At 43.7% G+C, this 15,874-nt stretch overlaps 1 protein-coding gene across 2 annotated transcripts; it reads right to left on the bottom strand.

Annotated features, from left to right (window-relative positions):
• Positions 1–1,376: 1,376 nt before the first annotated feature.
• hjv (hemojuvelin BMP co-receptor) lies at positions 1,377–14,123 on the bottom strand. 2 transcript variants are annotated; one of them, XM_083989329.1, is made up of 6 exons: positions 13,860–14,123; positions 10,142–10,195; positions 8,606–8,730; positions 6,827–7,401; positions 4,231–4,674; positions 1,377–2,161 (listed from the first exon to the last, which is right to left on the bottom strand). In XM_083989329.1, the coding sequence occupies exons 3-6, from the start codon at positions 8,703–8,705 to the stop codon at positions 1,946–1,948; spliced, it is 1,335 nt and encodes a 444-aa protein (XP_083845455.1). In that variant the 5' UTR covers positions 8,706–8,730; positions 10,142–10,195; positions 13,860–14,123; the 3' UTR covers positions 1,377–1,945. The 2 variants fall into 2 exon arrangements, with proteins under 2 accessions (XP_083845455.1, XP_083845456.1); XM_083989330.1 differs by lacking the exon at positions 13,860–14,123 and having other exon boundaries at positions 10,142–10,276.
• Positions 14,124–15,874: the final 1,751 nt, after the last annotated feature.

The raw sequence follows: 15,874 nt of genomic DNA, 5'->3' as shown, positions 1-15,874 counted from the left end.
AAATGTGATGTTTAAATATACCACTCTCACATTGACTGCAGTTGTTCCCATGAGAGCAGAATTCAACATGTTCTAGAAAATTCAGTTTTTGAGATAAAATTCTGATATTTGTCAACCACGACATCTTTTCAGGAAGATTGAAAATGTATTTAGCAAGAATTTGATGGTATATGTTTACAGTAGGCCTACTGTTTACAGTCAAACAGGTCTGTGGAATAGCTTGTCAGAGGATCTCAAAGCAAAAACACAACACAATTTAAAAATAGATTAAAACATAAAACATAGTATGATAGAAAGCTATAAAACAGGATTGAATAATTGCATGCTGATTGCAACTGTAATGCTGTTTAAATATTTATTTCTTTAATTCTTTTGGCTACACTTGTTAATTATTGGATACTTGTTTCTTTCTATGACTTTGAAACCATGAAGAGCTCTAATATAATGGATTTAATGGAAAATTGAATTAAAGGGTACAGTAGGCATATATAAGCTATGTGGCTTCAGCCTGCATCTTTCCTATTTATGAACTAGTTGAACGAATGATGGTTTTATGGAAGGTTGACTGACTGTGATTGATGCTCAACTGTAAACAATTTTGTGTTAAAGATCGAATAAACTACTAATACTAAACGTTTTCATGCACTCTAGGCTCAATCTTTGATAAATCAAAAATCTGAGAAACAAGTTTTGTGGAGGACAGTCAGGAGATGCTCTCTAGCAAGTTTGGTGACAATTGAGCAAAAATTGTGGGAGAAGATTTATACATTTTACAGTTATTGAAAACAACAGAGTGATGGACTTCATAATTTGTAATGAGTCTAAGTGGACAAAAGTTTCAGCAGTATTGGGGCGACATTTTGGTGAAAGTTTTAAAACTGTAGCATGTACCGTTGCTTTGGTAGGAATTTTCAAAGTTTTAAATGGGGCACATGTGGAGTTGAGTAAATCTGACTTGGGGCCGGACGGTTCTGTAAAGTTTTTATGGGAAGTAGGACTTCCTTGGAAGGAGAAAGAAAGAACAACCTCGAGGAAAACAATAGGGTCCTGGTCATAGATATATACACATAGAAGCCTCCTCTGACGCTGCTGTCCATTGGAACGATGCGTCAACGTGGCGGCCATCTTGGTGAGGGGGAAGCCGTGTCTACTTCCTGCTGCATTAGAGGTCTATCAACCATTAACATCACCACAACTCACTGAATATTTTATTATAAATGTCAGACAGATATTTTCGATACAACATAGATTGATACTTTTTTTGAATATATATTCTTTATTTTTTTATTAAACATACACTTGCACCACTTGATGAAACAAACTGGAGCTTCAGATTGGAAACACACTGAGACTTTGTTTTCCAGCTCTGTCGTCTTTCTTGAAGTGAACAAACTCCTCCTCGGTGTCTGTTTGAAGACATCTGACGTTGTCTGGTTTATGGGATGTAAAACAGCCTAAACATTCTACGTTGCCGGGGTGATGCAGGGACAGACAGAACTACTGCAGAACAAGAAAATCTACACATTCATTCTGTTAGAGCTGAAACATTAGAAACTGGAGCCCCAGGTTGGATTTGAGTGGAATTGACCTTTAACTGGATCAATAGTGTCAATATGAGGATCATCATCATCATCATCATCATCATCATCATCATCATCATCATCATCATCATCTTCGTCTTCAAAAAAATAAAATTCAAATTCACAGTTTTATCTCTAAATACAAATGACACAAGTGAAACTACAGGGGGCGTGTCCTCAGTGTCCTGTTGCTAGGCGACAGCAGGGGGCGTGTCCTCAGTGTCCTCAGCGTCCCGTTGCTGTTGCTAGGCGACAGTCCCGTTGCTGTTGCTAGGCGACAGTTAATAGTTTTTTCCAACAAACAGAAACTGTTGTTTACATCCGGTCACACGTGGCCCCTCCCCCTCGGCTGAGCAGTGATGTCATCAGGTCAGAGCTCCCAGCATGCCGAGCGGCGGCAGCAGCAGCAGCAGCAGCAGCGTCAGGTGAGGCGTTGCTAGGCGACGCTGAGCCGAGGCGACCAGCAGCAGGTGGACCCTGTCCCGCTCTGATGACATCATGGCGGTGGCGTCGTGGAGCGCGGAGACGGCGGCGGCGCTGGAGTTCAGGTCTCCGCTGGAGAGCAGGTCGAACACACACGCCTGGTGGTGGTGGTGGGGGGGGGGGGGGGGGACACATTCACATTAATATAGAGATAGATATCTTTGTTGATGATTTTTAGATCGATTTTTCTTTTTCAAAAATCGATTTTTTTTGTTGTTGAATTTTTTTAAATATTGTGCAATGTGCATTAGTTCGCCTTTTTTACATACAGAGAGTCCAGGTTTTGAAAAGGGTTTAAGTTCACTTTATAATGGAGTATGTTAATTTATAGGCTCCTACAGTATTTGTGTGCAGATAAATGTTAAACATTACAGACTAAAAATCAAGAGAATCGGCAATATCGTAGAATCGCAATTTAAATCGAATCACCATCCAAAAAATCGTAGAAGAATTGAATTGGGAGAAAAGCATATCGTCCCTTATGAAAGAAAAATATATTTACCATTATAAAACGGAAAGGTGAAATCCGGCGATCTGATTGGTTGTTAACCGTGGTATATTGAGCATATACCACGGCTACTATTCTAAAACCTTATCACAGCGCAGGCTATCACTCCGCGTCAGGCACGTATGACTGGTATGAATGGAAGTTGTTGTCATGTATCCATGACAACGGACTGTTGCCGTCCGTAGCAAAAGACAGCTGATGTTTTTACGATGTTAAAAAACGGACTAAAGTAGATGAATTCACATGTTTAAGGTGAACTTTCACCTCCGGGGAGGGTTAACAATGGTAGAGGGGACTGAGCAGTGACTTTCACCTGAAAAAATGCGGAGGAAAAGACGAGCTGCAGAGCTAACTTGGAGCTAACGTCTGGAGAGGTGGGACTATTTTTTCACAGTGAGGCTATTTTATTGGATAATATGTATTTCTGGTTGAATAAAACTACATGAAATTGATTGCATATCCCTCTTTTATATTGCCTTTATTCGTAACCGTTTTATAAAAGCAATATATCACTCCAGTCCGTGGTCTCTGCTCATTATACCACTCCAAGGGGGTTGTCGTCCCTCCGCTCCGCGTCGGGCCGAACAACGCCCCTTAGCCGTGGTATAATGAGCATATACCACGGCCTGTCGTGATATATTGCTTAAATATATTACTTGAAATATATTGTAATATATTATAATATATATTATATATTGTAAATATATGGAAAAATATATTGATGACACATATATTATACAATATATTATCTATCTATCTATCTATCTATCTATCTATCTATCTATCTATCTATCTATCTATCTATCTATCTATCTATCTATCTATCTATTACATTTTGATCTAAATATATTTTTCAATATATACACATATATGATCCATGCATAGGCTATATTGCAATATATTGGAAAATATAAATATTGAATCCCATATATGGGAATATATTGCCTAATATAAGTAAGGGATAATGCCCGACGAGGAGGCGTGAATGGTTGCTTCCGTGAAGTCCGTTAATCTCTGATAATCGGACACCTCGAAGGGCATTATCCCGCTTATACCATGGTCACTTACCAGATAAATACATATTAAATCAATTACTTATAATTTAATGTTGTTTTTACCGTTAAAATCATACGTCTTTAAGCAGCTGAGCCGAGCGGACTATTTAATAACTCTCGTCGGCGATAAAAGAAAAAAAAAGAGGGACCCGCTGTGACGGCAGCGTGTTGCCATAGCGACTCTGTTGACCGCAGCGTGTTGCCATAGCGACTCTGTTGACCACAGCGTGTTGCCATAGTGACTCTGCCACAGCCTGATGGTTGATCAGTGAAGGGAGGTGAGGTGACAGCTTAAATGTTACGTGACACAAAGTTTCACCTCTTACAGCTGGTGTGTTTACAGACTCCAGTGCCGTGATGCGCTGAAAAAAAAGTTGTTATGGTCCGAGTGTCCGTTGCCGTGGTTACCAACAAGCGTTTGAGCCAGCGCAGTAATATTTAGAACGTAATCAGGCAATTTGACCGGAACATCTTCATGGGTGTCCATTATCACTTTTTAATGGACACCCCGCAGCCAATCAGAATCGAGGATTCAGCCAGACCATGGTATATCACATGATATTTTACAATATATTGCAATATATTTTTCTTTTGTAAAGGCTACCTGGTAGTAGACGTCTCTGACAGGAAGCAGCGCGGCACAGTGGGCGTGGGCAGCGGCAGCGGCGCTAGCGGCGGCGTGGGCGGCGTGGCCTAGCGGCGGCGGCGGCGGCCTCAGCGTGTCGAGCCGCTGCGAGGCCGGGCAGCCCCACACACACAGCTGCAGGTCCTGCTCGGCGCCGAAGGCCTCGACCACGCCGCGCGGCGAGCGCACCGACAGGCCGAGGGAGCGGCCGCTCTGCCGGACCACCAGCAGCGTGCCGATGTGCGCCGCGCGGATCTCCGCCTGGCGCCCGGGGCTCTGGCTACGCACCGTCAGGCTGCGGCGGCCGCGCCGCTCGCCGCTCGACACCGAGCCGTCGGCGAAGGCGGCCGGGACGTCGTCCACCTCGGCCTGGTACAGCTGCTGCTCCGAGCACTGACGGCTGCTCTTGAAGATGATGGTGATCTGAGGAGAGAGAGAGAAGGGGAGAGGGGGCGGAGTCAGTCAGCGTGATGTCACTGTGATGTCACAGTGCAGCATTAGCCCCGTAGCAGTGACTCAGGCCTTGTCCACCCTAGAGCGCTGTAAAAGAGAGTAAGGACACCACCATTGACTCCCGTGGTAAGGGTTTAAGGGTTTAAGGGTTTAAGGGTTTAAGGGTTTATGGGTTTAAGGGTTTAAGGGTTTAAGGGTTTAAGGGTTTAAGGGTTTTGCCCCCCTAGTGGCAGGATGTGGGTATTGCAAAAGCGCCCAGAAAACCCATTCACTCCAATGTATGTGTGTTGCCCACTTGCTGGTAAATTGATGAAAACGGCCGTGTTTTTGTTTTTAGGTGTCTTGGTCATATCAGATTATACTTATAATTTGTTTATTACAAAATGTAGATTGAAACATCCATGTAGAAAACTGTTTTTTTTTACTGGCCTATGTGTTAATGTTTATCTGTAAAGGATCCTCAATGATGCTATTAACGTGGGTGATCTATAAATGTCCTTAAATTATTGAAAACACCACACTGCTCATTCACCAACAATGCAGAGATGTCAGTTCTTGGGCGCTTTTGCAAAACCCATATTCCTCCATCAGGAGGCGCTTCCATTGGACCAATGCTGTCCTTACTCTCTTTTCCAGCGCTCTGGTCCCCACCAGCAACCAAAGTTTTTTTAAAGGGATAGTTTTGTCAAATTGGCCCATTGCCATAATCCCTATAGTCATAGCAGTAGGTTCGTTACCTTTAATTGTCGGTGCAAGCTATTTTTAGAACGGCGGAGCAGAGCCGTGAGCTGCTCAGAGCTACGCTACGGAGGCTCATTATGGGATTTCTTGGTTTCCCTCATCAAACTCATCAAATACACAATCCAACAACTCCACAACGCTCTGGTGGACAAGTTGTGAGCTGCACATTCACCACGCTATGAGATAATAACACAACGTTACCACACAGAGTTGTTTTAGAGGGAAATACAGAGATTGTTGATGAAAAACTCTGAACCCTGAAATGTCCATTTTAGCTAGCAAGCTAACGTTAACTCCAGCTAACAACCTCTATGGACGGGTATGGTTCCAGTGCCCCATTCCAAATGTTTACTTTAATGTTTCGTAATGCCGGCCCTCAATTATTTTTGAAAAAGGGGCAACCTGATAAAAGGTCTGCCATTTTGAAAGGTTGGTTATGTAAAGTTTTGGAAGGAAGACTCCGATGCACTTTGTGACTCTTACACACTTTTAGTTAGCTTTTCCAAACACAAGAATACAGCATAACTCCTATACAAAACCCGTGTTACACTTCCGTGCTATCCGTCTTTCTCTGAACTATATTTCTTCTCTTCTTCCGGCTTAACCAACACAATACCAACTGAAGAGCGCCTCCGTCTGGACGAACTACAACATTGCATGCACAACAACATTACAGGTTAGTACTTAAGTGCTGGGTAAAGCTTGTGTAGTGTTTGCTGTGGCGGTACAGTGGGTAGAGCAGCTGCCCTCAGCATGGGCGACAGGGATCGAATCCCGGACGGGGTGCATACTGGTACTTTTTTGTCTTGTATATTAGCCCACATGAGTTTGATGAGTGGGTACATTATCAGCCGGCCGGGGCCACACCGGGATTAGTCGTGAACAGAGTGCGAATTATACAATGACAATTGGGGGGGTCAACATTTTACACAGCGCACTGGACTCAGTCCCGGTATCTCGTGTTCATAGTCAGTGACACACGCAGATTCAGGCAATGAAATGGTTTAGTCCACTAGGGGTGTCTGAAATTTTACTACAAGCATCTTAATTTAATTTAATTCAATTTATTTGATAGGGACAATGCAGGTTAACATAGTGACACTTCCACTCGTTACAAACAAGTCAATGTGACTGATGTTCTGCAGAACACCCTAACCCTAAATACTGTATTGTAGTATTTATGATTACTAATAAGAAAGATAAATGTTTCAACCCCCCCACCTGTTATTTGTACCTCTTTTAGGGGGGTCGAAGTCGTAATTAGGGGGGTCAAACCCCTCTGTAATTTGCACTATGGTGGTGAAGCTTCGTTACGGCGCCCATTTTGCAGCCGCCAAACTGCAACACTGTGAGGGTCAGCTGATCGGAGGTCATGACTCACCTTAGTGAGCACCGTGCCGTAAGCCCCGCCCCCGGCCGGCGAGCTGGTGGCCTGTATAAACAGGTACTCGTTGTCTACGAGAGGCCACGCCCCCTGCACGGCGCACGTCTGGAAGTCGTTGTTGAAGGTGCGGACGTGCGGATCCCCGAAGACGCCGCAGTGCAGGTAGTCGGGCGCGCGGCCCTCGCGGTGCTCGTAGAGGCAGGCGTCGCCGGGCAGCGTGCCCTGAGGGAGGGGGCGTGGCCCCGCCGTCGGCCCCGCCCTCGGGCAGCGGTGCTGGATCAGAAGGTCCTCGATGCCCTGCACCGCCGAGTGGTAGGCCAGGTCGCCGCGGCACGCCCGCGCCATCCGCCGGGTGCAGGTGGCGTAGGAGCGCAGGGCGCTGCAGTAGCCGGCGTTCACCGCCTCACGGCTCAGAGCCACGCCCCCTGCTGTTACTCCCCCCGCTGCTCCGCCCGCTGCTGCTACTGCCCCCACGCCGCCGCCGCTGCTGCTGCCGCTGCTGCTGCTGCCCAGGTCCAAGGTCGCCGCCACGAAGTCAGAGTTACACCTCAGGATCCGACAGGAAGCTGCAGCTGCAAAGACACAAGGCAAGGCAATTTTATTTGTATAGCCCGTTTTTACCACCAGTTTGTCTCAAAGGGCTTTACATGGCATCACAACAACATCCTCTGTCCTTAGACCCTCACATCGACTGAGGAAAAACTCCATGGAAAACCCTTTTAACAGGGAAAAATTTGAGAAAGCTCAGGGTGAGCAACAGAGGAGGGATCCCTCACCCAGGACGACAAGGAGGCTTTTATTTTGAAGGCTGTGGGCTGCAGCTACATCAGAGCAGTAGACGTTTCTCCAAAAATGATCATGGTCATTGAACAGTGATTGATAAAAGACTATAATACCTAGTGAAACATGGATTGATACACCAATAGGCAGGACTTTTGTCTACATTTTACAGTTCAAATGGAGTCTCTAGGTGAAAGTATATCAGAGTAGTAGACGTTTGAAAAAGTCCAATAATTTGCTTCTTTTTTTTTTTTTTTACCTCATCCCATTCATTCTCTGTGGCAAATTTTTCACAGTTTTTCGCAAAAAAATGTGTATACTGTAGAGAAAAGTAACAGGACATCAAACTCTACCTTTGTATATAGTTTTGATAAACTTTTTCGATTACTGTTACTGAAAAAACAGTAATAGTGACGCTAGTGACGTTATTTTATAACGGCCGTTATACACATCACTGATGACAATAGGGCCTCTGTACTTTTGTCCCGTGGCCGTAACACACAATTAGTAAACCTAGCGGAGACAGTGTTAGCCTAGCCTAGCTGAGACAGTGTTAGCCTAGCCTAGTTGAGACAGTGTTAGCCTAGCTGAGACAGTGTTAGCCTAGCCTAGTGGAGATAGTGTTAGCCTAGCTGAGATGGTGTTAGCCTAGCCTAGCGGAGACAGTGTTAACCTAGTTGAGACAGTGTTAGCCTAGCCTAGTGGAGACAGTGTTAACCTAGTTGAGACAGTGTTAGCCTAGCCTAGCGGAGACAGTGTTAGCCTAGCCTAGCCTAGCTGAGACAGTGTTTGCCTAGCCTAGCGGAGACAGTGTTAGCCTAGCCTAGCTGAGACAGTGTTAGCCTAGCCTAGCGGAGACAGTGTTAGCCTAGCCTAGCTGAGACAGTGTTAGCCTAGCCTAGCGGAGACAGTGTTAGCCTAGCCTAGCTGAGACAGTGTTAGCCTGAAGCTACATCCTGAGTGTGTGTGTGTGTGTGTGTGTGTGCGCGTGCGTACCCTCAGGTAAACTCAGCTGGACCAGCAGCAGAGTCAGGTGGATGCAGTGTCTCCATGGTAACGCTGTGTGTGGTCCAGCGGCGACCCGACGCTCCATCATCTGGATCACAGAGAGGTCCAGGACTCTGGAGGACAGAGACATGTCAGTGTTTCCCTCAGCCAGCAGCCGGTTGGAGCTTTGTGATTGGCCGAGCAGTTTGTGTCGTGTGTCTGGGTGGCAATATTTTTTTTCGTAGGATAGGTCTGGGAAAGTCCCGCCTTCCCCGCCTCTGATTGGCTGGATGAACTCTCCTCCGATTGACGTCATCTCACAACAGTACTGTAGTAAACTAAAATACACACAACTTAAGTATTAAATGTAATCGGACGCCATGGCGCAGCGGTTTGCGTTTTCACCTGCGGTGTGGTGAATCCGAGGTTCGATCCACGCTGGTTTCACATTCCGAAAAATGTAGTTTTTAATTTATATTCCAAGTTTACATTTAGAGTTTGAGAGAAGTGTAATTGTGCCGTTGGTTGGGTTTAGGCAACGAAGAAAGGAGTTGGTTAAGTTTAGTAAAAAGAGCAGGTAGAGGCTAGACAGGCCAGATAAGTAGAGAGAGTCCAGGTAGATCTAGGCACTTATCACACTTTGCCGACAGCCTGCGTTTCACAGCCGTTTCACAACCAAAACAAACGACCAATCAGGCGAGAGCCCTTCTAGCCAATCAGAGTCGAAAATGGAGCCCATCTAGCCAATTAGAGGCGGGAACGGCGGGAAAGGCGGGACTTTCCCGGACCCATCCTACGAAAAAAAATATCGCGTCTGGGAGCGTGCCTATGTTCCCTCATTTCTAAGGCTTTTTTTTTAGGGTTAGGGTTAGTCAATTTGCATCAGATTTTATCCCCATTTCTCCCAAGTTGGTCGTCAACTACACCCAACCTATTATCCAGTAGCAGTTGACTACAGGTGTAACGTAGCTTTTAGCTAAATCTGGGAACACAGGGCTAACCCTTCCAACACCGCTACTCCAACATAGGGTTGAGTGATAAACCCAAATACCGAAATGAAACTCACCTCCATGAGTTAGTGCAATTTAGACAACAGACTTCTACAGTAGTACAAATAGTGTTAGTAGTAGTAAACGAAGCATTAGAAAGTTTGTACAGTAAGTACACCAGGAATTCCGGACATTATTAGATAGAGCTGCTTGGTAACGTTAGCGCCATTCGGTTAATAGCGGGTAACTCGACCACTGTTCGAGCAAGGGAAAACAAGCTTCATCCCTTTAAATGCGGTATAAAAAATAAAAATGACATGACTTGAGTTTCATTTTGAGAAGAAAAATCTTAGAAATGAGGCAACAGAGGGCTGAGGGAACATAGAGCTGTGGGAACAGAGGTGCTAATGCTACTTGTCTCAGGCTGGTTAAGCCCCGCCCACCAGCCCAACGGAGCGACGGGATTGGTTCCGTCAGTGCTGTGCTGTGCTGTATATAGTAAAAACACAGAGGAGGATTGTGATTGGACGGTGAGTGAAGGAGCAAGGTGTCCTACCTGCAGCGTCGGCGTCGTTGTCGTCGCTCCTCAGAGTCATGACTGAACAACGGCCTGGTCCACACACACACACACACACACACACACACACACACACACACACACACACACACACACACACACACACACACACACACACACACACACGGGGTCAGGGTTCACTCTCTCTCTTCTCTGTTTGTTTGTTTTCTCTGCAGAGCAAACAGCAGCTGGAGGAGGGGGCGGGGCTTACCGTGGCTCTGCTGCTCACTGATTGGCCACTGACTGACAGGTCATCTGTGTCACTGACTATGTCAAAGCCATTTTAACATTTAAAAGCCAGATTGCAGATCTCTGTAATTCAGTTTTACCTCTTGTCAGAAAGAACATTTCAGATATCTGCAACTACATTCTTCCTAGGACAAATGACGTCACTGTAACCATTCATGTGTATGGGGTTTGTCATTACAGATATATACAATTCAGTTGCAGATATCCACTATGTGAATTACAGATATCTGTAACTGAATTACCACTAGTACTAATTCCAGTTTAAGATATCTTTAATTCACCTCAATTAAAGATATCTACATGTCCCTTTTCAGATATCTGAAATTAAGTTTTGACTCGGTGAAATGATGTTGCAGATATCTGTAACTGGAATTATGACTAGTCAGAATATGGCAAGCCATTTTAACATTTAAAAGCTAAGTTTGACTCTCCGGAATTAACATTGTAGATATCAACAACTTCTTTCTGACCAGTCGTAATTACATTTTGAATAGTTGGATTTTTTATTCAAGATATCTGTAATTCAGTTTTGCCTCTAGTCAAAAAGAACATTTCAGATATCTGCAACTACATTCTTCCTCTTTAACCATTCATGTGGATGGGGTTTGTCATTACAGATATCTACAGTTCAGTTGTGGGTATCCACTATGTGAATCTTCAACGTCATTTTGCAGAATCAAAACTTAATTTCATATATCTGAAAAGGGACATGTAGATATCTTTAATTGAGGTGAATTAAAGATATCTTAAACTGGAATTATGACTAGTCAGAATGACGTTGTAGATATCTCAAACTAGAATTAGTACTAGTTGTAATTCAGTTACAGATATCTGTAATTCACATAGTGGATATCAGCAACTGAACTGTAGATATCTGTAATGACAAACCCCATACACATGAATGGTTAAAGAGACGTCGTCTGTCCTAGGAAGAACGTAGTTGTGGATCTGAAATATTCTTTTTGACAAGAGGTAAAACTGAATTACAGATATCTGGAATAAAAAATCCAACTATTCAGAATGTAGTTAGGACCAGTCAGAAAGACGTTGTTGATATCTACAATGTTAATTCCAGAGAGTCAAACTTAGCTTTTAAATGTTAAAACTGCTTGCCATAGGCTACACTGACTGAGTGGTGACTTAGTTGTCAAGCGAGCAAGTCAGAATATTAGGAACAGCCAATTAATCAATAATCAGTGATCAGTGATGTCATCATGAACAGCTGTTGAACCGCTGCTCTGATCAGCTGTCCTTCAGGCTGCAGCAGGTGGGAGGGCTCAGAGTGTGTGTGTGTATGTGTGTGTGTCTATATTTAAACTCCAGTTGCCCCTGAGTCACAAACATAACTAGAAAATTCCCTCACAGAAATGTTGGGAGGGGCCACGGGGGGGCCACCGCCGGGGGTGTGACCTAGCTGTGTCAACATGGGAATCAAACCCACGATCGTACGGTCGAGACAGAGCTGATCAGACACACACGTGATCATCTAAGAGCTGATATGAGGAGCTTTTACCCCCCGCTGCTTTCCATGTTTCGATTTTTATCCCTGGGTGGCAGTGCTTTAAGTGGGAAAAAATAAGTGGGGGTACTTTTCAGCTGTTGGCTGGTAAATTAGGCGGTGGGCGGTCGATACCAGCACATCATTAAGTGACAGGCTACTGTACATTCAAATATGATGCTGATTTTAAAAAAAACCGTTCAATTGTTTGTTATTTGAAGTTTACCCACTTCATAAAGTGTCTCTATCCTGTCACTGCCGTTTCTTTTGCGTCAACAAATTATTGCCAACATGATTCACTACTGTAACTGTTTCTACAACAGCAACGTTTACAACAGTACTGTAAAGTCACAATAAACTCAATATCTGGAAACAAATTAAAATTTTCACTAAAATCAAGCTGAATGAGTGATTCCTCCAGATGCTGCTGTGATAAATTCGGACACCTTCACCCACTCTAGCCAATGATGTCACCCACTCTAGCCCAAACACCCATAATCTCAACATTTCTCCAAAAATGATCATGGACATTGAACAGTGATTGATAAAAGACTATAATACCTGGTGAAACATGGATTGATACACCAATAGGCAGGACTTGTGTCTACATTTTACTGTTTAAAGGGAGTCTCTAGGTGAAAGTATGCCGGAGTAGTAGATGTTTGTAAAAGTCCAATAATTTGTTGTTGTTTTTTTTTTTACCTCATCCCATTCATTCATGGCAAATTTTTCACAGTTTTTCGCAAAAAATTTGTATACTATTGAGAAAAGTAACAGGACATCAAACTGCACCTTCATATATAGTTTTGATAAACTTTTTGGATTACTGTTACTGAAAAAAATATTAATAATAATTAATAATTATTTTATAACAGCCGTTATACACATCACTGATGACAATAGGGCCTCGGTGCTTTTGCCTTAAATACACACAATTAGTAAACCTAGCTGAGACAGTGTTAGCCTAGCCTAGCTGAGACAGTGTTAGCCTAGCCTAGTTGAGCCAGTGTTAGCCTAGCCTAGATGAGACAGTGTTAGCCTAGATGAGACAGTATTAGCCTAAATGAGACAGTGTTAGCCTAGCGGAGACAGTGTTAGCCTAGATGAGACAGTGTTAGCCTAGCCTAGCAGAGACAGTGTTAGCCTAGCGGAGACAGTGTTAGCCTAGCAGAGACAGTGTTAGCCTAGCGGCGACAGTGTTAGCCTAGCCTAGCAGAGACAGTGTTAGCCTAGCAGAGACAGTGTTAGCCTAGCGGCGACAGTGTTAGCCTAGCCGAGATTGATTGAAGCATTGAAACTGTTTGATTCTCCGTCGATCTAACTGATCACTGATTATTATTGATTATTAATCTATTGAGCTATTGATTTAAAGGGACAACGAGGAGTTTTGTAAAAGCAAAGTGTTTTCACACTACATTTATGAGCCTCCGCACCGTGAAATTCTTTGACCGGTGCAAGACAGACTCATGTTTTCATTCATCAAGAATTAAAGTCAGAGGTTGGAAGACGATCACATACCGTCGTAGTTCCCACCATAAACGGAGATTCATACGGCGGCGTTATTCTCATGACTCGCCACGAAACCGAAAGTAAAGAAACGCTGGTCGGCTCGCCCAGCATTTCCACCACCACTAATAATAACAAAATAACCATAGAGACAAAACCATAGATTTATCTAAAATGGACCATTAACAAGTGGTAACGTAGATTCATCCACATTAATGTGAGACTTTTTTATTGTTGCGGAATTTTTTGTTCTGCTGCTGGAGAAACTCCTCGTTGTCCCTTTAACAACTGATCTCATGGAACTAATTAAATAACTAAATCTTTATTGCACTGCAGCAGGACTTCCTGTCCTCTGAAGCTCCGCCCACTCAGTAGCCTACCTGTAACAACAGGAGAGACAGGACCTGGACCAGGACCAGGACCAGGACCACAACAGTCTCTTACCTCGGGGTCAGAGTGCGTCCATGTCCTTGCTCCGTCCTGCAGGACGTCCAAACGCTGCAGGACTCTCAGGCCTTTAATCCAAGACGCTCCGGGTCGGTCCAGGTCGGTCCGGGTCGGTCCAGAACGGTCCAGGTTTCTGCGTGGACCCGGTCCAGCTCAGTCCAGGTCTGTAGAGTCCCGGTCTGAGGTTCTGGTCTGACTGTGGGTCTTTTAGCCTCGTGCTGCGTTCAGAGCTGACTGGGAGCTTCAGCCGGTTCTAAATAAATCACCAACAACCAGCACCTGCTGCATGACAACTGTCCACACACACACACACACACACACACACACACACACACACACACACACACACACACACACACACACACACACACACACACACACACACACACACACACACACACACACACACACACACACACACACACACACACACACACACACACACACACACCCTGCAGCAGTTTATTTTTACTTCAGGCTGCAGGAAGTCGTCTGTTTGTCGCCTGAAGCAGAAACTTCACTTCAACTTTTTATTGTTTTCTAATTAGAATTCATTAATAATGAAGCTGATCAGTAAATCGTCGAGTTGCTGATATTGATTTACTGTAATAAAGTGAATCAGTGCACATCTCTCTGTAGAAAACTTCACATATTTTTATTAGCTATAACTTCTCCGTTGTATTGAGTTATTTTATTCTTCTACATTGTTTACCTTCAGGGAAGCGTTGCAGACCGATGGCGAGGAAAAGTCTTTGTCCCAGATGCCGTCAATGCAATAAATAAAACTAGAATGCAGTAGCTATTAACTCCTGCTTCTTACTTTGGTAACACTTTACACTAAGGGTCCCTTAAAGCTTCAGTAAGTGATCCGGTGGTTTTGGCTCTAACTTCCTGTCAGCAGATGGAGTTAGCAGCCCCCGCCCTCGTCATGGATCTATTGGTCCTCGTCCCTACGTCACCACATTCACGCGCATCCCTTGGCTGCACACACAGAGAGGACTGCCCCTTTATGCCATTCTCTCTCCTCATTGGATAAAGGTTGTAGGATACAAGGAAAGTTTTCTCCTGGGCTCAGAGCAGAGCAGAGTGACTGACAGACCCGTGTTTCAGACCAAACACTCTATAGAAGTGATTGCTGTCGGAAGATACAACTATTTAAGACTTATATTAACAAAAACATTCACCTTACTTCTGCTTTAATTTTTGTTGTTTAGTTTTGAGGAATAGCTACACCTTTAGTTTCAGATTTTTCTACTTATTTCAAGTGAAAATCTGCTTGAAAGAAGTAAAAAGTGTCTAAAAACAAGCTGCTTTTTATGTGATGAGTCTTATTTTAAGTAGAATGAGATTTGTTTTGACTAGAAATAAGACAAATATTCATGGTAAGATTTTGAGTTTTTGCAGTGTAGTATTGTTTGAGTAAATTTGGGTATTTATCAATGCTTTTATTTTGAAGGTATTGGGTAGCTGGAGCGCACTGGGTGAGTTTACATACTGTATATGGGTAGGTGGACAATGGACTCTGTTTATCCGGCGTAAATTCACTCCCTAGGTGTCCCAGTGGCCGTTTGATTTGATTTGATTTTGTTTTATTATGGTTTTGATATTTTTTGTGCTTTTACAGTGTTATTCTCCTTCTTCTTCTTGTTTTTGACGGTAAAAACTTCTTCCTGTGATGAAACTTGTTTTCTGTTTTCACGGTAAATCACTGAACCAGTCAAACAGCTGCAGTTTCCTGTCTGAGCAGCAGGGGGCGGAGCTTCACCACCTGACTGACGCTTGTTGTAGCCTGCCCTGCACTGCAAAAACTCAACATCTTTCCAAGAATATTTGTTTTATTTCTTGTCAAAATGTCTAATTTCTAGTCTAAACTAATCTCTTTCCACTTTAAATAAGACTCATCACTTAAAAATTTACTTGTTTTTAGATCATTTTCACTAGTTTGCTACTTTTTAATTAGATGAGTCTTATTTTAAGTAGAATGAGATTAGTTTTGACTAGAAATAAGACAA

Source organism: Trachurus trachurus (assembly GCF_905171665.1).
Source record: "Trachurus trachurus genome assembly, chromosome: 16".
Classification (NCBI taxonomy): domain Eukaryota; kingdom Metazoa; phylum Chordata; class Actinopteri; order Carangiformes; family Carangidae; genus Trachurus; species Trachurus trachurus.
The sequence above is the reverse complement of the archived record's forward strand: the minus strand, read 5'-3'. Positions and strand labels throughout refer to the sequence as shown.